This window comes from Protobothrops mucrosquamatus, unplaced genomic scaffold, assembly GCF_001527695.2.
Source record: "Protobothrops mucrosquamatus isolate PMUCROS unplaced genomic scaffold, P.Mucros_1.0 scaffold1265, whole genome shotgun sequence".
In the NCBI taxonomy this organism is placed as follows: Eukaryota; Metazoa; Chordata; class Lepidosauria; order Squamata; family Viperidae; genus Protobothrops; species Protobothrops mucrosquamatus.
The window spans coordinates 71089-99043 of NW_015387471.1; the positions used below are offsets into that span (position 1 = coordinate 71089).

At 39.1% G+C, this 27955-nt stretch overlaps 1 protein-coding gene across 1 annotated transcript in view; it reads right to left on the bottom strand.

Annotated features, from left to right (window-relative positions):
* SLC4A8 (solute carrier family 4 member 8) overlaps positions 1-27955 on the bottom strand; it is a 51275-nt gene that overhangs the window by 21439 nt on the left and 1881 nt on the right. The window contains exons 2-14 of the mRNA XM_029285090.1: positions 22971-23105; positions 20136-20271; positions 17187-17347; positions 15277-15453; positions 12877-12968; positions 11931-12088; positions 9546-9633; positions 8587-8733; positions 7707-7807; positions 6109-6283; positions 4848-4981; positions 3174-3419; positions 1719-1824 (exon numbers count right to left, since the gene is read on the bottom strand). Of these exons, the coding sequence (XP_029140923.1) occupies positions 1719-1824; positions 3174-3419; positions 4848-4981; positions 6109-6283; positions 7707-7807; positions 8587-8733; positions 9546-9633; positions 11931-12088; positions 12877-12968; positions 15277-15453; positions 17187-17347; positions 20136-20271; positions 22971-23076 (1827 nt within the window). The 5' untranslated portion in view covers positions 23077-23105. The remainder of the gene's footprint in view (positions 1-1718; positions 1825-3173; positions 3420-4847; positions 4982-6108; positions 6284-7706; positions 7808-8586; positions 8734-9545; positions 9634-11930; positions 12089-12876; positions 12969-15276; positions 15454-17186; positions 17348-20135; positions 20272-22970; positions 23106-27955) is intronic.

Below are 27955 nucleotides of genomic sequence, written 5' to 3' on the forward strand. Positions count from 1 at the left end.
GAGAGAGAGAGAGAGAGAGAGACAGAAGTGCAAGTGCAAGTGCCTCTGTCTCTGTCTCTCTCTCTCTCTCTTTCATGGGACTTGCCGGAGGGCCGTGGGAGGGCCGCATTTATATAGAGCAGGGAGGGCTGCTCGAGGGCCGGATTAAACCGGGCCGCGGGCCGCAAATGGCCCGCGGGCCGGACTTTGGACATGTCTGAAATAGAGATTTATTTTCGAATTGCCCTTATATATTCACATTAAAACCAAAAGAAGAATTGATTAGTCTGAAAGTACCGCTCACAAAAAAATCTGTCCCACTTAAAGGTACATGTAGACATATTGAATTTGTCTGATTTATTAGTCCTAATGTCAAAGTGTGAAACAAATATAAGAGCACAGAAGCTTATATAGTTCAACAAATATTATGCAGTGACATTTATTAAAAGCATAAAATATCACACTAATCCAATCATTTTATAAGTAATTGCTTAATTATTGTTTGGATAATCAGCAGCATAGCAATTGACAAACATATGCAAAATAGAATACATATATGCCCAGCCAACTTCAGAACAGCTGTTTTCAATTTTAATTAAAAACTTAGTTTTGTCAATATTAACCAATAATTGTTCCTGTCGAAAGGATACAGTAATTACTACTTTTCAAATGTCTACAAGTTTTTTCACTGACTCAAGACCCCCCCCAAAAAAGCATTAATGGCTTAGCCTTAGAACTTCAGTTATCAAAATAAACAGGAAGAAAAGGAAAAACGTGCTGAATTTAGGCCAAGGATCTGGTTACTTTAGGGTTTCCTTTAGCAAATGTAGCAAGTACCTAGATAATTATTCCATGAATGTATTTACTCTCTTTAAAAATTTAAATATATTGAAGCAAATCAAATAAAGTACAGTCAACATCACATGTCTATTCCTAGTGATTTGCAGTAACAGGACTCATCACAGAGATCTCTAGCTAACAGCCACCCTCATAATTCTACACTATCCCATTTCTGACACCCAATCAGGCTCATAATCTAACCCAGTGATGGCGAACCTTTTAGAGACTGAGTGCCCAAACTGCAACCCAAAACCCACTTATGCATCGTCGGGTGCCGGGTGGGTGTGCCCATTGGCTGGGCGTGGCCCACTGGCTGGGCATGGCTGCGGTGGTAACAGCAGACTGGGTGGGACTAAAAAGTTCAATCAATTCCAACTTTGCAAGATTTTTTTTCCTGCGAGAAGTTGAAATTGGTTGATTGATTGAAACTTTTTCTTTTTTTGCACACGGCAGTGGAGGCCTAAAGCGAAAAGGTTTTATAAAACCCAGCTGAAGGCCTAGGACTGGGGCGACGGCACGCGTGCCCACAGAGAGGGCTCTGAGTGCCGCCTCTGCCACCTGTGCCATAGGTTCGCCACCACTGATCTAACCTGTGAGGGCGAAAGCTCAATGCTTTTTAAATAGACATCTCTGCTTAATATGCCACCTCATATTTTAAAAGAAAAGAAGCCCCAGAAGAACTTAATCAAGAAAATATTCCTATTACCAGTTCCTAATATACACAGGTCTTCCCATCAAAAATTACTTTCCTTCCCTCCATCACTGGTTTTGTGGAAAGGAAATGTATGTAATCCTTCATCTCTTTTAGAAAGACTAATGTTCCATTCTAATCAATGAATAATGTTATCACAGAAATCATTTTGTCCACCATGCATAGAGTGTCAAGCTCATATACTTACGGAGACGGTGAGATTAGCCCAGGCAACTTTTGAAGGATCGATCTTTTGGCTGTCCCAGTACATCAGGGTATCATTAGTGGGATTTGTAGGAGCTGTACATCTGCAGCTAGTGGGCACAGGAAAGGGTTAATGAGCATCACACATAAAATCATGTTTACTTCTGAAAGCTCAATCCTCTGGTCCAACACTTTTTTGAAGTTTCAGTTGACTTGTTCTGATTTGTATCTTGCCATTATTTAATAAATTCAGCATACTAATGTTTCCTCCTCCCATTTTCCCTACAACAACCACAACCTGTGTCAATGTAAAACAGTTGTTTTATAACAACTATTCCAGGATCAAAAGGAGGGGGGGACCCATTTGAGGCAGTTGGATTCAAAATGTTTTAACACACTGCACACTTTTAAAAAGTATTTCAATCTTTATTAATCAAAGATAATTAATCAACAATTATATGAAAGCACAACTTGGTTTTAATAATATAAGAATTGTCTGAAGAATCTCAACTATCTCTTTTGACCAAATCAACTCTATCCAAATTTAAATTATTTCCTCCATAAGTCATCCCCCCAATATCAAAGGAAACATTGAGCCTCTTCCAACGCATCAAGGGATCTGTGAGAGAATCATTGCACAGGCTTGCACAAATTATAGAATAAATTGTGCGGACAATAGAGCCATACGTACTAATTACATATACTGTGCTGTTGCTCCCCTCAGTGTTTTCTTAAAAGGAGCTCAACTTATCTTTGTTGAGCCCCAAAGAGCATTCTTGCTGTAATCTTTATGATACAGAAGAAGCAAGATCTTAGTCAAGCAAACACAAAAAAGCTATCCCCAGGTGTCCTCGCTCAAGAAGGACAAGGAGTGAGTCAAGAAGGTATCACAAATACAGGACAACCTGTGCAGGCCTCTCAGCTCAAAAAGAGATTTCAACCTAGAGCTATAAATTGTCCATTCATGCTACATACGATTTCAAATTTTCATTGCAAGGCCCTAACTAGAATTTCTATACCTGCTCCAGTGAACCTATTGTACACTAGCTCTTATGTAACTATTGTTAGGTGATAATTGCCTTCTTTATTTCTTATTTAGGAAGCTCTGTTGGTTAGAATGCAGTATTACAGGCTAAGTCTGCCCACAGCCCGGAGTTCAATCCTGACAGGGCTCACGGTTGACCCAGCCTTTCAGCTTCCAAGATCGGTAAAATGAGGACCCAGATTGTTGGGGGCAATATGCTGACATTGTAAACCCCCCCCCAGGGAGTGTTGTAAAGCACTGTGTGGGTAGTATATAACTCTAAGAACTATTGCTATTTCTGCACAATAAGGAATCTTACACCAGTTGGTGGATTTATATATATGAAGCACATTTATATATATATATGAAGCAAAGCAATTAAAGTACAATAAGCCATTTTTTTGTTCAAAATAGAAAAAAACAACACCGACTCACTAATACAAGGTCAGATGGTCCAGATTGCTATCCATGTAAAATGGGTAAGTCCTTCCCAGCTTAAACAGCTTCTCTATGGCCTCAAAAATGAAAATGAGGCAGATCAGAGAGGCAAAAGCTTCTTCTGTAAACCGAGTGATGTAGCAGACCAGAGAGCTAGCATCGGTGGCCACAAGCAAGAAGCACATGAATGTCGTCCACAGGCCAATGCAGGTTCGTAGAGCAAGATAAGAAAGCTTATAGTCTCTGCAAAGATGTGCCAAAGATATGAAATAAGGAACATTACATGCTGAAATAATTCATATCATAAAATTGTAAAACTACTGAAATGCAGAAATTGTTAAGCTTCATTAGTCATTAATTGATCAAGATCTTTTCTCAACTCCTATTCTTTCTACAGAAAGTGGCAATACAGGTAGTCCTTGACTTACAACAGTTCATTTAGCAACAATTCAAATTTACAATGGCATTGAAAAAAGTGACTTATGACTGTTTTTCACACTTACAACCATTGCAGCATCCCCATGATCACGTGATCAAAATTCGGACGCTTGGCCAATGATTCATATTTATGATGATGACCACGCTCGACTTATATCAGCTGTGGCCATTAAGCTAATCACCCGTCATTAAACATAACATTGCATGACTGTGACTTGCAAGTCTCTGCTGGATTCCCCATTGACTTTTTGCTTGTCAGAAGCTGGCCATGAAGGTCACAAATAGGAATCACATAACTACAGGGATGCAGCAACAGCTACAACTTCAAGACTGGTCGTTAAGTTTCCTTGTTCAGTACTGTTGTAACTTTGAACAGTCACTGAACAGGTGGTCAGTAAGCAAGGACTATCTGTAATGGCTGAAAACTATATACATTGATATGGGTTGGTTATTGATAAATGATTGCATTCTACAGCACCTTAAGCATTCTAAGATTTCCACCCTAGAATCATCACAAAGCATTAAAAAAAACATCCTTCATTAGTTTCAAATTCAAAATTGGATAAATTATAAAGAAGCTGTTCATCCATTCTCGTCATTCAACCTATTTCTCACAAGCCATGAAACCTTCTGATTAAATCCACAATGATTTAAGTAGGAATTGGAGTTCACACAATATGAGTGGAATAATCCATTGAAGAAATAATAAGGGAACTCCCAGGCAATGTGGCACGTTTTAAAAGCCTGTAATATTTTTGGCCACATATGTTTTTAATAGGAATCTGCCAGCATTCCAGATTAGATTACCTCTGTCTACTATTCTGGATGTGGAGCTGTTGTTATCCATCAGAGCCAGGGTTTGAATCTGAAGGGAGGAGAGAAATAACTGCTCACAATTACCATCTGGGTTGAGAATACTAACCATAACTATTCCTAGGAAGTGGAAAGGGATGGGACACTACTTCTCTTCAGATACAGTATAATACATCCAACTACATGCATCATAACCGTATCAGAATTTCACATTTTCTGCCCTACTAGCATTTCAAGCTTTCTAAGCATTCAAATGAGTCCCAGCCTATAATACTGCTGCCTAACTGTATTCATATTTTGTTTTGTTTTATAAAAGAGGATGGAGAGGTCAGCAGTTAGAAATAGGTTAGTTAATTTATCTCAATTTGATTCATCATCATCACCACCATCGTCATCCCTTGTAAAAATGCATAGCCTTACTTGCAAAACTTGTATAAAATTTTCTCGAAAACCAGTACTGGTCCGGTACTTCCCAGGATGGTGAGAGGCTGGCCAGCAAAGAGAGAGTAGACCACTCCAGTGAGTGAAGCTCCAAGCAAGGATTCCATAGCACTCTGCAGGTTTAAGCACAAACAAAAGAAGAGAAGAGCTCGTAATGGGTCAGACTAACAGTACATGCAGCCACTCTCTCTTTAGGATTCAGAAAACAGGATACCTAATTAAATTGCTTTAATTTCCTCTCTCAATGAGTTATCATTAAAGACAGATCAAGGTGACAAGCTTTGGTTCTTCCAGTTGGCAGGAGTTGAACTCTACTTATGGGCATCTAAATTAACTTTCTCCCTCCTTCACACTTTTACTTTAATTAAAGGAGAGAGATCTGTTGTGATGTGGGAAAAGCAGCACTTTTGCCATATGTCACATATCCATGTTGAGAAAAATGACAACATTGGCAAATTCAGCTTACCTTCTGAAATGGAAGGTACTTCTCAAATTAACTTCTACTGTAGATCAATGTTCTAAATAGCTCCCTTTCTTTAATTTATGTTCTGAAGATTAATTTCCCCTGAAAACTGCAATCCACCCATAAATACTGTGGAGATGAATGAATGAGTGAGTGAGTGAATGAATGAATGAATGAATGAATGAATGAATGAATGAATGAATGAATGAATGAATGAATGAACGAACGAATGAATGAATAAAACTGTCCAGGATATAATTGTGGATATGAAAGATGGGTTGAAATATATCCAGATAATTAATTTTAATCGCCTGTTCCAAAAAAGTAATTATGAAATGTGCCTTCTATCAGAAATGAGTATCTGAAGGCCACATTCTGCAGGGGTGGTTTAAAATTCTATTAACAGGACACAGAATATAAATGGGGTAATTTTGCGTCAAGATTGTACTACTTGTACTACTAATCAGAAGACAGGCTGAAGCTGCTCCACCAATATCTTCCTGTAAGAAAAAAAGGGAAGATGAAAAGCATAGAAAGTGCAGGAAGATCTGAGGCCCTTGTAAAATTCTGTGTATGTGAATGGATCACCACCCACTTAAAATCTTGCTGAAAAAAAAACCACCAATAGTTTGGAACTGTGATATAACTAATGCAAAATAGTATAAAGACCAGCAGTGGTGAAGTTAAATGTCCACTGCTTTTGTAACATAGGTTTTGTTGTCACCTACCTTGACAATTATTCATAACACATAAAAGGAAGAGGGTAAACGTTCTTACTATGTGTCCGTCTGTTGCTTCTCCAAGCAGCCCCCCAAAGGTGATCACAGGAGACATGCTGGCACAATATAGGAAGAGAAAGGAAGCTAAACACTTCAGATTCAAAGCATCTCTATAATCGCTCCAGTACCAAGGAGCTTTCCGTTTTATATCCAAGATCAAGCCACCAAAGAGCCTGCAAAGCAAAGACAGAAATTTCTAAGAGGTGTTGGATTCACAGCAGTGAGTTAAATACAACAACAACATGACCGGAGACAAACCATTTCCCAACACATAACATTGAAAGTGGAGTGGCAGCTCTTTGACATATTCATCCCATTATTTGTCCACAATTCTGATTTATAGGCCTGTATTTGATTCAAACTGAGATTCCCCTGTTCCATATTACCAGAAGCTTGCTTTCTCATTATAGTCCTCCGTTTATTTATTTATTTATTTATTTATTGAATTTTTACCCCGCCCTTCTCCTTGCGGACTCAGGGCGGCTGACAGCCAGATAAAAACAAATACAAAAAATACCACAATACTATCGTTAAAAACATAATTAAAATGAAATATTAGATTGGCCTTTGTAATTTAAAATTATTTTTAAAACCCCGCTAAAAATTGCCCCTTAGGCCAGTCCATGCTAGCAAAAGTGATCTGGACCAATTCTTCAAAAGTTGCCCAGATGTCGCCATCCTAAATCTACTACAAGTACTCTTAGACTTACAACCATTCGTAGACATACAAATATTTAAAGTTACAATGGCACTGAAAAAGTGACTGATGACTGGTCTCCACAACTACAACTCCCGCAGCATTCCCACGGTCATGTGATCAAAATTTGGGCACTTTGTAACCAGCGTGTATTTATAATGGTTGCAGCATCCCAGGGCCAGGTGATCACCACTTCTCGTGGCTTTCGACAAGTAGAGTCAATGTGGGAGGCCAAATATGCTTAACAACAGCATAATTCACTTAAATGTGATTCACTTAGCAACCATGGCAAAATAGGTTGTAAAAGTGGGCGTGACTCACTTAACAACTGTCTTGATTAGTAACAGAAATTCTGTCCCAATTGTGGTTGAAAGTTGAGGACTACCTGTATCTGGTTCATAAGGTGTCCCTGAGTTTATAGAGCCCTTGTCATGAAAGATGGGGAAATTTCCTTTAGTAAAAGTCTGACCAGTACACGGCCCACAAACACTACTTCTGCAACCATGTAAAAACTCTTGCGTGCAGTCTGTAGCAGTACAGGGCAAAATGAAAGCCTTAAAATTTTGGAGAAGTTGTTTCCTTTATTTATTTATATTTCACATTTCTTAACCGCCCATCTACCCCCTTATAATAAGGACTGAATTGGGCAAATGGTTTTTTTTTTTTATTATTCCAGAGAGAAAATCAGCATCTTAAGCTAGAGACATTTAACTTTTTGAAGCATCTCCCAAATTAGTCAATAATTTGAACCGCTCTATTGCACTGATGCCACTGATGCCACTGGCCATGCCCCTTGCAGGCCACGGAGGTCAAATACCTTTTAAAATGCAGTACTAGCTAGTAAAAAGATTGCTTATCTGCTGCTTCAGGGGAAGCCACACAAAACTCCCAGGACTCACTTTCCTGTTCTCTGGAGCTCCGGCCCCATGTGATCCTCCATTTCATCATCACAAAGCTTTCCATTAGATAACTTTCGCGCTCCAGGCATCTTCCTCTTATCCTAATGAAAAGGAAAACTGACAAATTAACTTGATTCTTCTGGCTTTTGAATCAGTCAAAGACACAGTGGCCCTTTTTTAAAAAATAAAGAAAACCCAACAATATCAAATTGGAGGCTAAGCCTAATCTTGTGGTTGCAACACTGCTGTGTACCAAAAGCCGTATAAATGTCATACAGGTAGTCCTCGATTTACAATCATTCATTCAGTGACTGTTCCAACAGCACTGAAAAAAGTGACATAAGAATTTTTCACACTCACGACCGTTGCAGCATCCCCAGGGTCACATGATCCAAATTTGGACACTTGGCAACTCATTCACATTTATGATGGTTGCAGTGTCCCAGGGCTATGTGATCACCTTTTGTGAAATAAAAGGACTAGCTACTTTAAGTTAAGATCGTAACATGACTAGCTAGTTTAACATCATAAAATGGGGCAAAGCTCACTTAACAATGCTTCACTTAGCAATAGAAGGTTTGGGCTCAATTATGGTCATAGGTCAAGGACTACCTGCAATTTTATTTGCACACAGTTGCCTTATTGTTGATGTAGCTTCCAATAGGCAAGCAGGATCATTTCCCTTTCCTTGCAATTACAACAGGCCAAAAAGCTGAGACAATTCGCTAGGGAACCTTAAGTATCAGCCAATAAATGACAAACGTATTGTGCTGTGATTCTGCCCATCTAATTTATAGATAGTATCCCCCATATTAGACTTGATATTTTACAAATATTACCATTTTGTTTTATTGAGCTAAAGAAGTAAGCCACAGTTTACCTGGGAAGGAACGCTTTTAGGTGGCTCAATTCTGATTGATGGGTCCCATTCCCCAGGTGGCAGCACAGTCACCTGATCTAGAAACTCATCAATACCAGCTAAAAGATCACTTCGATCCTTGGCTTTATAAGCAACATCATGGAAAATCTATAGAGACAAGAGACCCAAGAGAAAACGCATTAATCATGATATTTACTTGCACACGATAGCTAAATCAATTCTAATTTCCCCATATACTGTATTCTCTCAAACAGAATCTTTGTTTGTCTGGACAACTATTCTGGTAAACAAGCAAAACTTTAAAATAATCTACCTGGAATGTGGAACAATATATAGATACATAGTATGAAATAGCATCCTTGCATAATCAAACACTTGCATAATCAAACATCCACCAGAATCAAACACTTTTCACTTATCTGAGTGTACCAGTCACCCTAAACCACATAGTATGAAATAGCATCCTTGCATAATCAAACACTTGCATAATCAAACATCCACCAGAATCAAACACTTTTCACTTATCTGAGTGTACCAGTCACCCTAAACCACAGTTGTCTAACCATGGCTCATTAAAAACAAGAAAAAAGCTGGCTGTGATTATATAGTATATGAATGGAAAGCTAAGTAACACGTAATACGGGTTACCACAATACACGAACCAAGTCATGCAAATGTTAAAAGGGGAGTGTGCATCACTAAAAACAATTCTACTATGTGTTTACTAATGCTTTATTTGGAGTGTGTGGGTCATTATTTCTGACTTTTATAACTTTTTATGACTCTGTTGGTGTTCTTTTACGTATAGCTCATTCAAAGCAATGTGAATGGGCTCACAGTGCTTCTCAATCTTGACAACTTTAAGAAACCTGGACTTCAACTCCCAGAATTCCCCAGACAGCCATGCAAAGGTTAAGAAACTCTGCTGTATAGAGTGAAATGATGCATACTTCACTTACCTCATCAGTCATGAGGGTAGCCATTGACCTTCCAATCTCATGATATTGCTGTCCTTTCCCTTCTGGGCCCAGCAAGATAAACAAGAACCTAGTCATTAAAAGAGAAATAGAAAAAGAAATGTTTGCAATCTAAATCAAACATGTTAAGCCATTGGGAAACTAAGTCTCATTTAAATGAGACAGACCCTGTCCAATTAAAGAAAAGAAAAAGTCTTGAAAAGGCCTTTCCAAGATCTTCCAGAACAATGAAACTTTTCTCCAGGTATGCAGCTTTAAAAATCTCTGAAGATGAAATTACTCCCTACTGAACCCATCAAGCTCTGTTCAGCTCTGTGTTGTTTACACTAAACTCTTGCCTACATGCAGTCTTTTGCCCATAAAGTCATCTTCAACTTTGGGGGAGAAAAAGATAGGAGGTAAACCTATCTCCTTTCAATTCAGATCACATACCTTTCTGGATTCAGTCAATGCAAAACAAAATCCTGAGCAGAATAGGAACAAAAAGGAAGGGCCTTTCTAACTGGGCACTAGTTGATCTGGAAGATTTTGTATAATTTATCTGGGAGAGCACTCCTAGCACATTACAAGAAACAAACCTATGCTTTCTTCCTGTATATCAGTGCATATGTTTTCTGAAGAGTGTACATAGGTTATGCCCAATGTATGTGCATTTACGTGAAATCTTCACTTTCCTGTGTATAGGCATTCTGCATGCACACACATGCCTTTCCTATGCCTGTTAGTGTTTTGCTACATATCTCCTCCTCCAGAAATTATTAGATATTGATGACATCTATGAAAAAAATCACAAAACTTTGTATTATACAGTATATGTAGATAAACACTAATGTACATTAATGTAATATACTCTCCCAAGGCATCCCCCGCCGTGAGATGCTTCATGCTCCACTTCCTGCCTCTTGGGTCTTTTTCCACTTCCACTGAGTCCTCACAGGCCTTAGGCCTGATTCCCACCTCCCCAAGCAAAACACCCTTCTCACCACTTACCTTTTGAAGAGCTCTGAGGCCTTCCAGAGAACTGGGATGACTTTCTTCTTTGCATAGCCACATGGCACAGTTCTGAAAGCGGCCCCCGTTTTGTCCCGCTGACAAAATGGTGGCCGCATTTGGGTTGCTGCTGCACTGCCTGGGGACAATCTGCTTCATTTTGCTGCCTTCACAAGCTCTGCACAATGCTGCAGAAGAATTCAGAAGCTTCTTCAGCACCGTGGAGAGCTCTCTAAGGCAGCAAAAAGCAGCAGTTTGTCTGGTGGCCACCATTTTGTCCCCACTAGTTTGTGGGCAGGGACTAAATGGCAGATGCATTTGGGTCATTGCCGCATGGGACACACTGCTTTGTTTTGCTGCCTTAACAAGCTCTGCACAGTGCTGCAGCTTCAGAAGCTTCTGCAGCACTGTGCAGACCTAAGGTGGCCATCATTTTGGCCCCACCTGTTTGTGGGCAGGGACAAAATGGCTGCTGCATTTGGGTCTCCACAGCGTGGTCCAGGGTCTCATGACCTGCCCTCCCTCTATAACATGAGGTCTGGAGAGCTTCAGAAGTTAAAACTGGGGCACAATGGGGGTGTGAGGAGGACACCCAATTATTGCAGGCTTCCGGTGGGGTGGGATGGGGGAGAGAGGTGGGAGGGCACTGCAGTGACCCTGGATGAACAACCCCAGGCCCACTGCAGCTGTCCTAATTTTTAAATGAGGTCATAAGTAGCTTTTGGGAGTTGTCGTTTGTAATTTCGAACCTTTGTTAAATGGCCTGTTGTATCTTGAGGATTACCTATATTTAATACTGAAATATGAATATTTATGGATCCTCTAATAGGATGCCTCATAGTAGGCATAGCTTTTTAAAAAGGATTTAATAGTGTAAGAACGGGAAGTATCCACAGCCATCTAAATAAATGTTTAAAATTTTCTTATCTTGAATCTACTGAAAAAGTTGGATTTTTATTTCAGCAAAAATGGTAGATATTTTTTTTAAAGCTTCAGTCTAGATTACAAAATTACTAAAGTGGATGACTATTCTTTTTTCCTGAACTCAGTGGGGAGGAGAGGCAACATTCCAAAGTTTGCAACAAACACAATTCTAAATGGCATGGACAAATTATTTACAAGCATAATCTCAAATGTAATACTCAAGGTGACAAATAATATTAGTAGTGGGTAAGCAGGGTGAAATTAGCACTAATTACTCTTAGGTAGATTGAGAAGGTTAAAAAAAAAATGAAACCCCAAAGGTGGCAAACCATCACTTCTGTAGCACTGCCAAGAAAACTACATAGCTGCAGTCACTAAGAATCAACACTGACTTGAAGGTATCAGTACTATTAGTTATCCCAAAACACCCCCATCATCACTACCACATTTTACCTGGTAGGGAGTGGAACCTCAGTCATGCCTGGAAGAAGAACAGCTGGTGATAAGCGTAAGAAGGCAACAATAGGTTGTTTCAAGAAATCTGCTTCTCCAATTAAAACATTTGCAGCTTCGGCTCCAACAGGAATCTTCTTCATAAAATGAGGGTCTGCCTAATTAGAAAGAAAAAAAGCTTAATTTTTTAAGGCAGAACTGATATTATGATGCATCTAATAAATACAGATAATCCTCATATCCCAGTCATTCTTTCAGCAACCGTTCAAAGCTATGACAGCACTGAACAAGATTTATGACCAGTCCTTGAAGTTGTGGCCAGTCACAGCATGCCCAGGGTAATTTGATTGTAATTTGGATGCTTGACAACCAGTGTGCATTTACAACAGAAACAGCAACTTGGGATCATGCAGTCACCATTTGCAAGGTTCACAGCTGACATCCAACAAGCAAAGTCAGTGAGGAAGTCAGCAGGAATTTTCAAGTCATGGTCACATGACATCATGCTTAATGACTTGTAGTGATTTGCTTAACACCTGCAACTGTAACCATACAAGTCAGCATGGACATGTGACATTTCACTTAACAGCTGTTCTACATAGTGCCAGTCCCAGTTATGGTCAGGGACTACCAGTATAAATTCCAGAGAACCTCCTCCTTTGGGGACTGATTTTAGAATTTTTAAAAATAGACATTATACAGAAATGTTCATATTCAGATGAGATGCTGACATACCATGACTGCTACTCATATGACAGCAATAGTTGCCCAAGGTAAAACTCCAGAGAACCCATTGACAGTGACATTATCACAAAGTCAGTCTGGCTGAAGATGCCAATTCAAAATAAAAGCAGTGCCAATTGTTTTCATTTGACTTTGATGGAGTCAAATCTGATTGGCTGCAAGAGGATCTTACAATTAGTGATAAACAATTAAATTAACTCACTTTGCACACGTCTGTTGGGGTAGTATCATGAGTCAATCCATTTCTAACATCTAGTGTGTTAGAAGGAGGATGAAGAGACAGTGAAGTCACACCTAAATAGAAACAGAGAGGAAAAATATAGATAATTTGTTGTATTAATTATTACATTAAATACCATACATATATATAATTTTGAGAAAAGTTATGTTTGAGTACAAACCTTTCTCAATATAAACACAGGTAGAATGCCTGATTTCACTTACAATGTCCATCTGTCCATGGATTATTTTACTTATGTGAATGGTGAGTACAAGAAAATAACTTTCATGAACCGCTGCTTCAGTGTAACAAACTTTTAAAGCTCATGACAATTTTCACTTTCAAGCAAAGGATGCAATTCTTTTAAAAGAGCAATTTGAGCAAAATGACAGGTGTTTCCTAGATTCCTCCACATTATTTTTTCATTATTGAACTGAACAAATGGTGAATGTGAATGTTTCTAAAGAAATGGTTATACCTTAAGAAGATGAAAATTTCATCCCCAAAACCAAAATTTATTTTTAGAAAATAAACAAAAACTTTGTATGAATTTGCTGACTATATTCTTCCACTGTTCTTGGATTTCCATTTTTCCATTTTTCAAGCACAAACAAAGCTGGATTGAAAGAAAATGAGTATGGAGGCCGAAACATCAATAATTTGCACTATGCTGATGGCAGCATATATATAGCTGAACATAAAAATGATGTGCCAGCTCTAGTAATTAAAGTCAAGAAACTTAATGAAAAAGGTCCAGTTTAGGGCAGTTCACCTTGGGGGAGAATCTATCTATATCAGTGGTGGCGAACCTATGGCACGCGTGCCAGAGGCGGCACTCGGAGCCCTCTCTGTAGGCACACGCACCATGCCCGGAGATGGCAACCGTCCTCTTCAACCAGCCGCCCGCTAACTCGCTGAGGTCCCACATGACCGGATGAATCCCAGCACCCATGCGCTCGCTGGCCTCTGTGTGCGGGGGCCGATGGTGTCAGGCAACAGCCGCCCCGGCCCCTGCCTCGCCTTGCCCTGCAACAATGGTACCCCCGTCCTGCCTCACCTTGCCTGATTGAGCACTTGAAACTCATCTCCTGTCCACCACTCCACCCGCCAGAGACCCTCTGGATCTCTCCCAACCCTGCCCGGCCCCCACAGGCATCCCTCCCCAGGAGCAACATTGAGCTGGCCATGCCCACCCTGACCATGCCCACCCATCTGCCATGACCACCGTAGCCATGCCCATCCAGTGGGCCACACCCACTCAGCAGACCATGCCCACCCGGCACCTGGCGATATATAAGTGGATTTGGGGTTGCAGTTTGGGCACTCGGTCTCTAAAAGGTTCGCCATCACTGATCTATATGGTTGTTAACAGTCAATACTGAGTTGATACAGCATAATAAATCAATATCACCACCACTAGAGGCTTTTGGAAATTTACAATAAAAATGCTTATATAAAAATTATTAACATACTTATTATATCAGAAAACATTGAAAGGTGGATCTTTACCTGGGCCAGCAGGATTATTCTTACAATCCTACACTTTGGAGAGATTGTTTGGCTAAAGCCTAGTTAAATGTAAATTGGATCATATGCAGTGGTGGGATTCAGCCAGTTCGCACCAGTTCGGCAGAACCAGTAGCTAATTTTTTGTTGCCCAGGCCCAGAATGGCCTTCCACATCCACACACAGAACCGGTTGTTCACATATTTGAATCCCACCACTGATCATATGTAATACCTGATGCTCAAATCAGACAATGTCTGGGCTCACCCATGATAAACCATAAATTGCTTAGGCTAAATAGTTAAGGTAAAGAACTAGGCCATCAATTCACTATAGTTAACTTATTTGGGGACAGGATATTATACAAACAGAGTAGTTTTGGTTAATTTCGCTAGAGAGCATTCACACTTTATTGTGTGAATGTAGCCAGTTTGTCTTCCAAACTGCTGAGGCAGCATAACCAAATGGAAAGGATGAACTGCACAGCCATGCATTGAGTCCAGAGTCACTCAGAATGAGATGGGTGACATATAAATTTAATAAATAAAAAAAAATAGATTGAATACATTTTATCAGACGGAGCAAGTATTCTCCAAAATAATTTGTATGTTCTTCATATTCCTCTGTTAGCCTGGAGTTCAGACAATCCAGAAAACAAGCAGAGGTACTGATAGATTAAGAAGGGATCACAAGATGTGTACACAAACATTTGTGGTCTGGATTCGAGTGTTGTGCGACTGAGCGACTGGTAGTTCTAAATCATACATTAGAACCAGATATGTTATTTATTCCCAATGATTTCTCCACATAGGGTTTATAATTCCCAATATAATGTGGAAATTGGGCCAAAATGGGACATAGGACAGAGATCCTTACCAGTCTTATCTATTGAGTGAGGATCAGACTTTCTCTGGCCACTTTCTCCAAAAGAACGGACAATTGGAAGGATGTTTCTCCTCTTTTCATGCTGATGATGGTGTTTTTTCAAGAGGGTGTCCCAGAATTTTTTACGTGTAGATTCATCACAAGATTCCTGGCTATCCAGGATCATTTCTGAAAGACAAAAACCACCTAATTATACAAATGCAATACACATTACACTGCAACCAGTGATCCCGCATTAAAATTATATTAATTAAACTTGGTATGGTTGGAAGGTTCACTAGTATATTTTTTGTAAGGGAGGAAAGAAAGTCTTATTATATATATATATATATTTCCTATTATAGCAGCAAACCTGATAATTCTTTGTGCACTTGCTGTTAGTTGCATTTTTAAAACTAGTCCATTAAAAGAAAATACTATTTCAAGAACGAGAATGTGTTTCTTCTTTCAAGGACACTGGCATTTATTTCAATGTGAGAATGATTCAGTCATCAGATAATGCAATCTTATTGACTTTTGATTTAGAAGCTCACACTTGGTCTTCTCTTAAATTAGCTCTCATACCCTGGGATTGGGAGCAGCCTGCATGCTTGAGTAAAGGTTTCCTGAAATATGCATTCTATTTCTTTCTAAGGAAAAAAAATCTAACACAGAAACAATACAATCACCCCAAAGCAACAATCAGAAGAAAATTCTTAGCTGCCATGTTTAATTCTCAGAATAGCTATCCATGATGCAATTCTATGAGTAATGGTGATAGAAGGGAGATTCATAAAAAGAGCCAAGTCTGTTCTGGCTTCCACAACACTTTTTTTTATCCAACATTTTAAAAATAGTTAAAGGGGGGAAAAAACAGCAGGCGCAATAAACACTCTTTCCCAACCCTTTGTGCTACTTTGGCATCCTATCTTCCCAACCCCCGCATTAATGGGGATTAATATTCTCTAAACGTAATGAATCACCAAACTGGGCAAATCAGCTTGATTTTTAAATTAAACAAAACCTTCCCTTAAACTGTTGTCCTGCAGATGGTTGGAAATATAGCTCCAAGTATTCCTAGTCATCATGTGCAAGGCTCAATATTCCCAATATCATATCCCTAAAACATCTGGAGGGCACCAAATTAAGGAACATTGCTATATTACTGCATTCTGCCTTGAAACAGATTTCCAGAATTTGAGGAAAATTCTGTCTAATCCAACTTTGCACCTGGGCAGATTATATCCGGGGAGGATGTTCTCTACACACGGGCCGGGCTGCATTAACAGAGGGATAGAATCAAGATCATGTGAAGTGTTAATACCACTGTACAATGCCTTGGTAAGGCCACACTTGGCATACCGCATCCAGTTTTGGTCACCACGATGTAAAAAAGATGTTGAGACTCTAGAAAGAGTACAGAGAAGAGCAACAAAGATGATTAGGGGACTGGAGGCTAAAACAAATAAGGAACGGTTGCTGGAATTGGGTATGTCTAGTTTAACGAAGAGAAGGACGAGGGGGACATGATAGCAGTGTTCCAATATCTCAGAGGTTGCCACAAAGAAGAGGGAGTCAAGCTATTCTCCAAAGCACCTGATGGCAGGACAAGAAGCAATGGATGGAAACTAACCATAGAGAGAAGCAACCTAGAACTAAGGAGAAACTTCCTGACAGTTAGAACAATTAACCAGTGGAACAACCTGCCTCCAAAAGCAGTGAATGTTCCAACACTGGAAGTTTTTAAGAAGAGACTGGACAGCCATTTGTCTGAAATGGTACAGGGTTTCCTGCCTGAGCAGGGGGTTGGACTAGATGACCTCCAAGGTCCATTCCAACTTTATTATTATTATTAAGACGGCATAGGGGACCCCTCCCAGATTCCTTGACCTTTATTCTCATAAATTGTCAAAAACTAGCACCTGCAATGTCTTCAGTGCAGTTTACAGGCTTATCCAGAAGGATACTCCCATTGATGATACAGCTCCTCAGTTCAAAGAGACTGTGCAGTGAGAGGGTAGCCACATACGGCTTACTCCATCGTTCTCCTCCATCTTCAACATCTTCCTCAAATTTCAGCCATCTGCAAGTGAGGCAACCAACACAACCCAAATCAAATACTGCAACAAATGGTTTCAGTATCAAATACATACTATTTATTTTTCCAGAGGGCTTGGAAGGCCCCAGCTGTAAAATAGAGAAGCCAAGCAAGCTTTTATGCATTAATATTAGTGAATAGTAATGTGGAGTTGGTGGACATATCTCTCAAAATCTGCCAGGCTCTCTGTCCCACATTAAGGAAGACAATGCAACACTCGTCTCTTTCATTATCTTTATTTACAAAAGAGCCTATGGGTCCCATGGAAATCACAAATGAATACAAGAAGTCCTTTACTTATGACCACAATTGAGCCCAACATTTCTGTTGCTAAGTGAGACAGTTGTTAAGTGAGTTTTGCCATATTTTACAATCTTTCTTGCTACAGTTGTTAAGTGAATCACTGCAATTGTTAAGTTAGGAATACGGTTGTTAAGTGAATTCTCCATTGACTTGGCTTGTCAGAAAGTCTCAAAAGGTGATTACTGCCACAGTCATAAATATGAGTTAATTGCCAAGCATTTGAATTTTGACTACATGACCATGGGGATGCTGCAACGGTCATAAGTGTGAAAAACGGCCATAAGTCACTTTTTTCAGTGCTGTTGTAACTTTGAACAGTCATTGAATGAACTGTTGTAAGTCAAGGAATACCTGTAAAAAAAGTATTTCCTATCTGTCAGTGACAGAAATTCAAAACAAGACATCTTGCAGCAAACCGTGTTTACTAAATGGTACAAACTATTCTGATCTGGACAACAGCCATATATACATACTCCAGGGAGCTAGACACATTTTAAAAAAGAAGAATCAGTACAGACCAAGAATTAAGCAAACTTTTGTTTTTAAGATGAGAGATTAACTTAGAAATATATTTGATACACAATCCAACTGAGTTCAGTTTTGGATTTCGTATATAGCAGATATGCGGGTCTGACTGCATGGAGAAACACTTACTGTAGCTTTTCTGATGCTGGAGAAATATGCCAGTTTAGAAATAATAATGAACCCTGCTTGATTACAGACTACATGAATATCTCTAGACCAGCGGCTCCCAATCTTTTCTATACCTCGCACCCCTAAAACGCTTCTGATATATTCTTGCACCCCTTACAAAAGTTCAAAATAACGGCAATGAATTATGCCTACACATTATAATTGTGAAAACCCAAGTTTTCGCACCCCCTGGAATATCGTCTCGCATCCCGGGTTGGGAACCCCTGCCCTAGACCGATTATACAATGTAATTCCAAAGCTTCACAGAGAAAGTTTTCTAGCTCTATTATTCAAGGCTCTATAAAAAAGAATATCAAATAATATTGGGGATCTTTCGGATACAAAACATATCCTTTACCATGGATAAAGAACCTACCTTACTCCCCCCCCAAGGTGCGGGCTTTCCCAAAAAGCGTATGTTTTCACATTGTAACATGTCTCTCTTTGAAGAGAGCTAGAAAAATAATAGTAACTAGGGAAGGTTTTCCCCAGATCCCTTTCTGCATATACTTGAACTACTGAGACAACAGACTATGAAAAAGGAATGGAATAATGAGGTTTTTTTCAAGGTTTTGATTCCTTAAGAGATTTTCTATAGAATGCTGACTGACTGAAATTTACCCAGGCAATTAACCTTAATAGATTTCTGGCTTTGCGCACAATCTCAGCATATAACAATGCTAAATTTACCAGGAGGCATTATTGTTTCATTCCAATTCCTATTTATTTAAATAATAATAACAAACTTTCTTTTTATGACCCTGTAATCCCTTCACTTGGGGTAGATTCGGGGCACTCGGATGGAGCTGAGCATTTACTAGCCAGATGCCCTTCCTGATGCCATGCAGATATTTTTTCTTTACGCCCTAGGAGAGAAACATCTGCTGCTACCTAGGACTGAACGCTCAACCGCCTGATTTAAATAATAATAATGACAACGTCTAAACATTTGGCTGACTGTGCTACAATCATAGGAGCAACAGCAGCTACAGAAGTAATAAACCATGTTGTGTAGTAGCAGGCATTAGTATTCCATCTGCCAGAAGATGGCATCATTATACAACCAACCAAGCCAATAATAAATGCATTATTGTAAGGTTTCTGTGAGCTTCCAAATGTTATTTTCTGTTTACTTGCTCATATATTTTGAATTATGTTCGGTAGTGCGTTAAATGTATTCCTGAATAAAGTTTGGAATTGCTTTAAAACCTTTTCTGAACTCTGTTCAAAGTGGTATTTGGCACAGTAGTTCCATACTCAACACAGTAGTACCATACTCAACAGAAATGCACTACTCCAGAAATTGATTTTAATTGAGTCCAAAGATAATGATGCAAGCTTGAAAATTTTCTCATAGTTGTAAGGTGAGCTACTGAAAGCCGCAGAAGTCGCCTGATTGACATGGTCTTCTCTCATGCTGACACAAAACCAGCTGTACACTTCAAAATAATCCACAAAGTGGGGAAAAATTTGAACAGACTACCAAATCCAGAGATTTGCAGGTAAAATTAGGGAATCAAGAACAGATTCTGCACAGATATCTTGATTTGACAAATTCTGTCCAAGTAAAATTGGAACAGACATACAGAAAACTATTGTACCAGTTCCCTTCATATTTAAAAGGTGATTTGTCTGTCCCTCATTAACAATCAGCATGCAGAAAAAAATAATTCCCTGGTTCTTTTGCCTTCTTTATAGATTCTAAAGTTAAACCTACTGTACAGGAAGCTGGAATACAACCTTGTTGTCTGTATGCATTTATATATTTATTTATTACCTTGCTGTTTCTTTCCACTCTGATTCTTCACCTTCTTTCACACAGATTTCATCCATTTCTGTGAATAAGTCATGGGGGACATGCTCCTCATCCTCTTCCATACCAAGGATAAAGTGAACTCGCTGAGATGGGGTATCTAACAAGATGGAACATTGTATTAATAATTGTAAAGACAAAGACAATGGTAATGTATTCTTTGTGGATATGGAAATGCTCAGAGACAGCAGAATCAAGGAAAAAGAATTAGAAAACATACAGGTAATCCTCGACTTACAACCATTCATTTAGTGACTGTTCAAAGTTGCAACAGCACTGAAAAAAAATGTGTTATGAACAGATTTTACACCTATGACCGTTGCAACATCCCCATGGTCACGTGATCAAGATTTGGGCACTGTCAATCGGCCTGTATTTATGACCGTTGCACTGTCCCGGAGTCATGTGATCACTCTCTATGACCTTCCCAGCTGGCTTGACAAGCCAAATCAGTGGGGGAAGCCAGATTCACTTTACAGCTGTATGATTCACTTAACAACTGCTATTATTCACTTAACAATTGTGGCAAAAAAGGTTGTAAAATGGAGCACAACTCAATAATTGCCTTGCATAACAATGGAAATTTTGGGCTCCGTTGTGGTCATAAGTTGAGCACCACGTGTATACAAGGAGAGAGCTAATAGTCAAAAGGGGTAAATTATAGAAAAGATCTTGCAAAGTCATCAATTCCCCAAAAATATCAGTCAAAGATGTGATTCCTTTAGTTTATTGTTTCTAGCGTTTTATTCTTTGGTAAACGAAAGTCATTATTAGTAATTTTGCTATTAGTGGAGAAGTAAATAGAATCTGCAGGACCAGAAGCTCATTTAAAAAAACAAGTTACACAAAAGTAAAGTCACCTTTAAATGAAACTTAACTTCACGGACCCAGCCATATGGATTTTTTGATAACTATATAGAGGTAGATTAGTATTGCCTTCTTCTGGGATTTGTTTTCAATTCCCTGTGTAGTTTGCAGCCTTCTGTTTCCTGGAGATTTCTAATCAAACCAATTCTACTTAGTTCTGAGCTTAGAAAAGATTAGTCAATAATTAACCTATGAGCAAAGATGCCCACTCCTGCACTTTAGATCATATTGCAATTTGTTTTTGCTGAGTAAATTCTTAGCAAGTTTCTTTCATTTGTGATGTGCCATGCTAATCTTTCAGTTCCCTTTTAGATTCCTTACTCTGGCAACATATTATCTGAATGCCTTAAATGGATTCAGTCAGTTTTCTGACTGATATATAAATCTTCAGTCCCTGGTAGCACCCTATGAGCTGTGCTCGAGGTAACAAGGTGGAGAATCTCTTGCTGGATAAGCATCACACGTAATGTACTTTTACTGTACTGGCTTAAGGATGCAAAGTGTATGGTATTACATCACACAGAAATACAGATGGGATCTCCCCTTTCCTTCTTTTTGGGGCGAGTTTTACAACTTGAAAAAAAAATACTTAGAATGATATCTATTTTAGGGGTTACACTGTAATTAACTACATCAAATTGTGGGAAACAGTCACGTGTAAAGGTTTAACACTTATTAGAGAGGAATCCAAGACCATCAAAAGTTAGTTTGTGCAGCTGTTTGGTTGTAAATTGTTCACTTCTGTGGTTTAGACCAAAACCTCCCTCCTATATTAATGATCACATATACACAGTGGTGTGTTTGAAAAAATGCTCATTCACAAGCTGAACGTGAGTTAGCAGTGCACTAGGCTTGGAAGGTAAGAATGGCTAATGAGGATTTGAAGCTGCAATAATGAAATCATAGTGCCAAGTCATGGCAAGGAACTTTTCCACTTTATTCCACACTAAGCAATTCTTCAGAACCCTCTAGAGCAGGGGTAGGCAACCTTGGCTCTTTTATGACTTGTGGACTTCAACTCCCAGAATTCCTGAGCCAGCTATGCTGGCTCAGGAATTCTGGGAGTTGAAGTCCACGAGTCATAAAAGAGCCAAGGTTGCCTACCCCTGCTCTAGAGATTGGAAACCACTTCTGGCTCTGACACTTAAGAAGAAATGTAATTTAGTTGGGAGAAGGGCAAGTCAGATGATCCAACGTATGAAAGACAGTTACAATAGACAGAAATCTGATGGGGGGGGGGCATACCAATACTTTTCAACATACCTGAAAGGCTAACATGCAAACACATCCTTTGCTACCAAGCAGGCAGGGATTAGATCCAGTAAAATTCAGCTGCAAGTGGCCATTTTTAGTTGAACATTAAGAGAAGTGTGATACTGTAACAGCAGTTCAATAATGGAATTGATTGACTGGAGGCTTCTCCGTTAGGGTAGGTCTTCAAGCAAAGGGTGGGCTGCCATCAATTGGATATTTTAGTTTCTGAATCAAATATTGGAATAGAATAATGGCCTGTAAATTCTTTTGTGCTTGTGTGTCTCTAGGGCAGGGGTAGGCAACCTTGGCTCTTTTATGACTCGTGGACTTCAACTCCCAGAATTCTTGAGCCAGCATAGCTCAGCTTGGAAACCTGTCCCTTTCCCTTCAGCATGGCTAGTTCAGGAATTCTGGGATTTGAAGTCCACGAGTCATAAAAGAGCCAAGGTTGCCTACCCCAGCTCTAGGGGAATCCTACTATTCCAGAGACCATAGGTCCTTACGTCCATCTCAAAATCTTTTGAAGATTGAGGATTCAGTACTTGGAGTTACTAAAAGATCTCAGCCATATTCTGAATGCCTCTCTAAGATCCTAAGGAACCATACACGACAATAGTATGGCAAGTATGAGTCTTTGACTCACTCTCCCACTGGGTTCTATTATCAACACATACTTACCATACGTTTCATGCTCCTCCAATACACTTTCCTTTATCCGATCTCGTTTCCTGTGTTTGGGGCCGTGGGTTCTGTGATGTCTATGGCCTTGTCTAACCAAAGGCATCCGTACCCCAACATATAATGTCCTGTGCCCTGGAACAAAAGCAAACTGTCAGTATTTATGGCTTTGACTTTGTTGAAATTACATCAGTCCAAATTACATCACTGTAACAATCAGAAATATAGAAAGTTATCTAATTTTGGAAAACATGCCATCCTGCAGTTGGAAGCAGCCTTGACTCAAAATGAATAACAATGAAGTTTGCTAATTATATTAAGAGAACAAGTGTGCATTTATTTATTTACTTACGTGCTTTCTTGCTTTCCTTTAAAAGAAATCCCAAACTAATTTACACTTAAAAATTACAACCAAAAATAATTTTAAAAGGATAAAACAAGTGATAAAAATATGTGTTGAAACTTTAAATTAGTACTAAAGCAATTAAAACCCACAGTCACATTATCTTGTTCTTAAAAACTTGGTAAATAAAAATGACTTTGCCAGAGGCAGAAAAGGCAATAAAAATGGTGAAGATTGAAAACACCAGTTCTCAGCCAGTTGTTACACTTCAGCATGAGAGAGCACCCAGAGCATTCTATAGATACCCTCAGGGGAAGGGTAGGAACATATAAAGAGAAGTGTAAAAAAAAGACATTGTAATCCCAAATGATAAAGGGCTATATACTACAGATTAAAACCAGAACTTATAATTGGGACTGGGGTTCATCTGCAAGCCAGTAAAGAGAATAAAGAACTGAGTGATGAACTTGTTTCACAGCTCAAATCTTGCTGCAGTATTTTGTAGTAAGTGACATTTCTGAATCATCAAGGGCAGCCCCCACGTATAATGTATTGTTGTTGTTAGTTGCGAAGTCGTGTCTGACCCATCGCGACCCCATGGACAACGTTCCTCCACGCCTTCCTGTCCTCTACCATCTTCTGGAGTCCATTTAAGCTCAAGCCTACTGCTTCAGTGACTCCATCCAGCCACCTCATTCTCTGTCGTCCCCTTCTTCTATTGGCCTCAATCTTTCCCAGCATTAGGCCCTTCTCCAGTGAGTCCTTCCTTCTCATTAGGTGGCCAAAGTACTTGAGTTTCAACTTCAGGATCTGGCCTTCTAAACAGCCGTTGGGGTTGATCTCCTCTAGGACTGACTGGTTTGATCGCCTTGCAGTCCAGGGGACTCGCAGGAGTCTTCTCCAGCAATAATGCATTACAGTAATCTAAACAAGAAGTGTCCAAGGGATGGATTTTTGTAGTGAAGCTATCTCTATCCAAGGCTGAGCTAATGGAAAATACTTCAATTAAAAAAAAAAACAACACTTGGGTCTCCAATATCAAAAATGGGCTAGATAGAAGTACTCCAAGCTACTAATTGGACCTCTGTGGAAAATGGCCAGTGACATAGACTGATATATCCATGTATTAATACATGCAGGGCCAAACTGCTAAAACTATAGCCGATGTTGACATATTTGATCTAATTGTCTTCAAAGTGTCTTGCCAATAAGTCACAGAAAGCTATCAAAGATTCTGTATGATCTCTAACAGGACTGGATAGTAAAAGCACCACAACTACCCAGAAAGACTTGCAATGATTGACAGTGAAAGAATAAATAGTGGGAGAGAATATTTCTGGCCTCCATCACAACTTCAAAGTAAGCCCAGTAATGGACTCCCATCGGTGTTCAGTTGAATTCCATATGAGATTTTGTCTATCTGCATTCTGATTTGACTCTCAATCTGCTAAACTTTAAATGTTGAACGGTTTATAGTGTAATGTACAAACTAAGTCAGTACATCAAGCTTGTTGGTTTCTGAGTCTGAAATAGCCAGCCAAAGCCTTACAATGAAAACAAGCACTGAAAGAGGGAAAGCTCTAATACAGCATTACCATGTGGACAGTACTTCAATAATTACTATAAATTATAGTTCCCATATAGGAAATGTCCATTTTTAGATTTTTAGACTGTTGCCAGGAACTGTTCATTTGAGAACATAATGTGTTTGCTGCATCTTTCTGACTTGCCTTTCTCTATATTATGTTCATACCACTTGACATTCGCCATTGACAGGAAAACTGTAAGTAAGTGTTCTTTCTCTGTCTCTAAGAGTCTCTGCTCAGGCATGAGTTTAGCCAGGATAATTATGCTACCAAGAGTTTCACATTTGCCCCTGGGGAGAATTCCCTGATGTTAATGGTGTAAACATGTTGCAGGCTCAGGGGAAATCATACTAATATAGGAAATGAGAGAGTAGGAGTCTCATTTGTAATTCCATGTCCGCTGCACAAGGGCAAAGAAAATTTCTTGTAAAAAGGCCTATACACTCAGGAGAATTGAACTGGAAGAAAAGACAATTAAAACTATGCTTGGTGCATACTGATCAAAAAATTCAGTTACCTGCATAGATTAGGATCAGCATTTGTAAGCAGGAAAGGAGACCACAATTTTCTGAACAACCCTGTTTTAGAGATCTATTTTCACCTGCATTATAAGTTGCCAAGTTAAAAACAATTCTTTTAACTGTCTAATACATAATAACCTCTTGGGTAATCCCTTGCTTTTGCAGTTTGAGGTAGCTAGCAACCAAAAACAATGTGAAGGGCTCTGTTTTCTGGTTATGTTAACATCTGTGAATTATACTTTTCAACAATTGTTATTTTTCTCAACTGCTGTATGTATTTAACTTTCTTCTTTGTATTGTGATTGTAATTTTAATTGATTCTTTACCACTCACTTGCTTGCCACGGGCCGCCATATAAATCAAACAAATCAGTAAGAACAGTAGCAAGAAAAGTCATAAAATGGGACAGAATTCACTTAACAATTGTCTTGCTTAGCAACAGAAATTTTGGATTCAATTGTGGTCATACATCGAGGATTACCTATAACGGGGTTTCCCTTCATGTATTCTGGAACAAGTTGGCTCCAAGACAATATACAGATTGCTTTTTTTTTTTTTTGGCTGTCTTTTGTTCTACCAAGGTGGTAGTTTGTTCAGATACAATTCCATATACCTTATCCATCCAGAGTTTAACTTTCTAGCAAACATTTAAAAAAGCAAAGTGCATGCAAATCTACTTGGAAGCAACACTCTTTTGACTTTGTAAAATCTATCTCACGGAATTCATGTTGTACCTTTTTAGGGATGAGGAAAATTCACTCAGTTTATGTACGTGGGCTCTCTTTCCTTCATTATTATTCCACTGCCTGAACCCTAGCAGTGAAAACACGTGCCTGAATTCACAAGAGAGGAAAACTTTTGTGACATTTTGTGGTTCTGCTCTTTATTACTAATTTAAACACATTGTGCCAGGTAGGATCCGGAACAAGTACAAAGAGAATAAACTATAAGCCACAGAAATAATTGTTTATTTCCCCTTTGTACTGAGTCTCAAGAGTGACGCTTCTTTTGGCATAAAAGGAATTATTTATTGGAATTGACAACCTGCTTGCTTTTGAGGATGTGATTAAAAACTTGAAGTGGGCAACCATTCTGCTACCACTCTGAATCCCGTAACAAGAATGTTTTATTAAGTAGAGGTGCTTTCCCAATCAGAATCAACCCCCATAGGAGGGAATATAATCAGCCTTCTGATCTAATCACTATTGGTATGCCATAATCGCATCTGCAGAATTCAAAAGTAACAACTACACACTAAAAACTACAACATGTGTGTTAGAGAACAAGTTTAAAATGAATATATCTCTATCTTCCTCCACACACACACCTTTCCTTTGTATGTTTTAGTGGCATTCAATCCACTACATTGACCTCTATAAAAATGTATAGATTCAGAAGATTCTTTTCTATTGTATAGATTTAATTCTCTATTTGATTCAATAGTATGACTCAGTTTAAGTCTGATGTGTTTCAGTGACTGGTCCACTACATGCTTTCTGTGCATTTTTCCTAAATCTCTAAAGAACATGTTTCTGCTGCTGTATGCTATTAATAGGAGCTGCTATATACTTTAAAAATGCGGTTTCCCCAAATATAGTTTTGAATAAACTGCATACTAACCTAGACATTGCTAGAAATTGCTGATTTTACCAGTTGCAGCTTCTGAGTAGTCTTCAAGGACAACCCATATAAAGCAAAGTACAGTACTGAGGTAATCAAGACAAGGGTGATCATGAGAAGGGCCTCCCTATCCAGGTACGGATGCAATTAGCAATCTGTACAAAGGCCTTGTGGCTACCGATGCAACCTGCTCTTTAAGAGGGTCTAGGTCTCTAGGAAGTCTCCCAAACTGAGCATATGTTGCATCTGGGAGAGTGCAACCCCCTTCTGAACTAGAGATGAAAAGCCCCTGATCTGGATTGTCTAGTTCAGGGATAGGCAACCTTGGCTCTTTTATGACTCGTGGACTTCAGCTCCCAGAATTCCTGAGCCAGCATAGCATAGCTGGCTCAGGAATTCTGGGAGTTGAAGTCCACGAGTCATAAAAGAGCCAAGGTTGCCCACCCCTGGTCTAGTTAGTACACAAAGCCAGTCAATCCTGCTAGGATTCAGTCTCAGTTTTTTTCTCCCCACCGGGGCCACCACAGCCTCCAGCCATTGGGACATGATCTTAAGATCATCACTCAGTTGACTAAGGGTCCACATATACAGCTGAATCATCAACATACTGATGAGAACTGATCCTGTTCTCCAATGAATGACCTCAGCAGCTGTTATATACTTTTATAATATGCAGATATAATATTTGGCAGATAATGCTCTTTGGGTATGAAAAAGATCTACCATGATTTTCTTCTTGCCTCAAGACCCTTATAACTGTTCTGCATGGCATAAATAAAGGAATTACCATTTTAAAAATGAAACAAATCAACATTCTAAAAGTAAATCTTGTTATTTTTTGGTAATAATTTTGGTGGATTTTCTTTTTTTTTTTTTTTTTTTTAATTTTTTTTATTATTTTCCAAAAAAAAACAA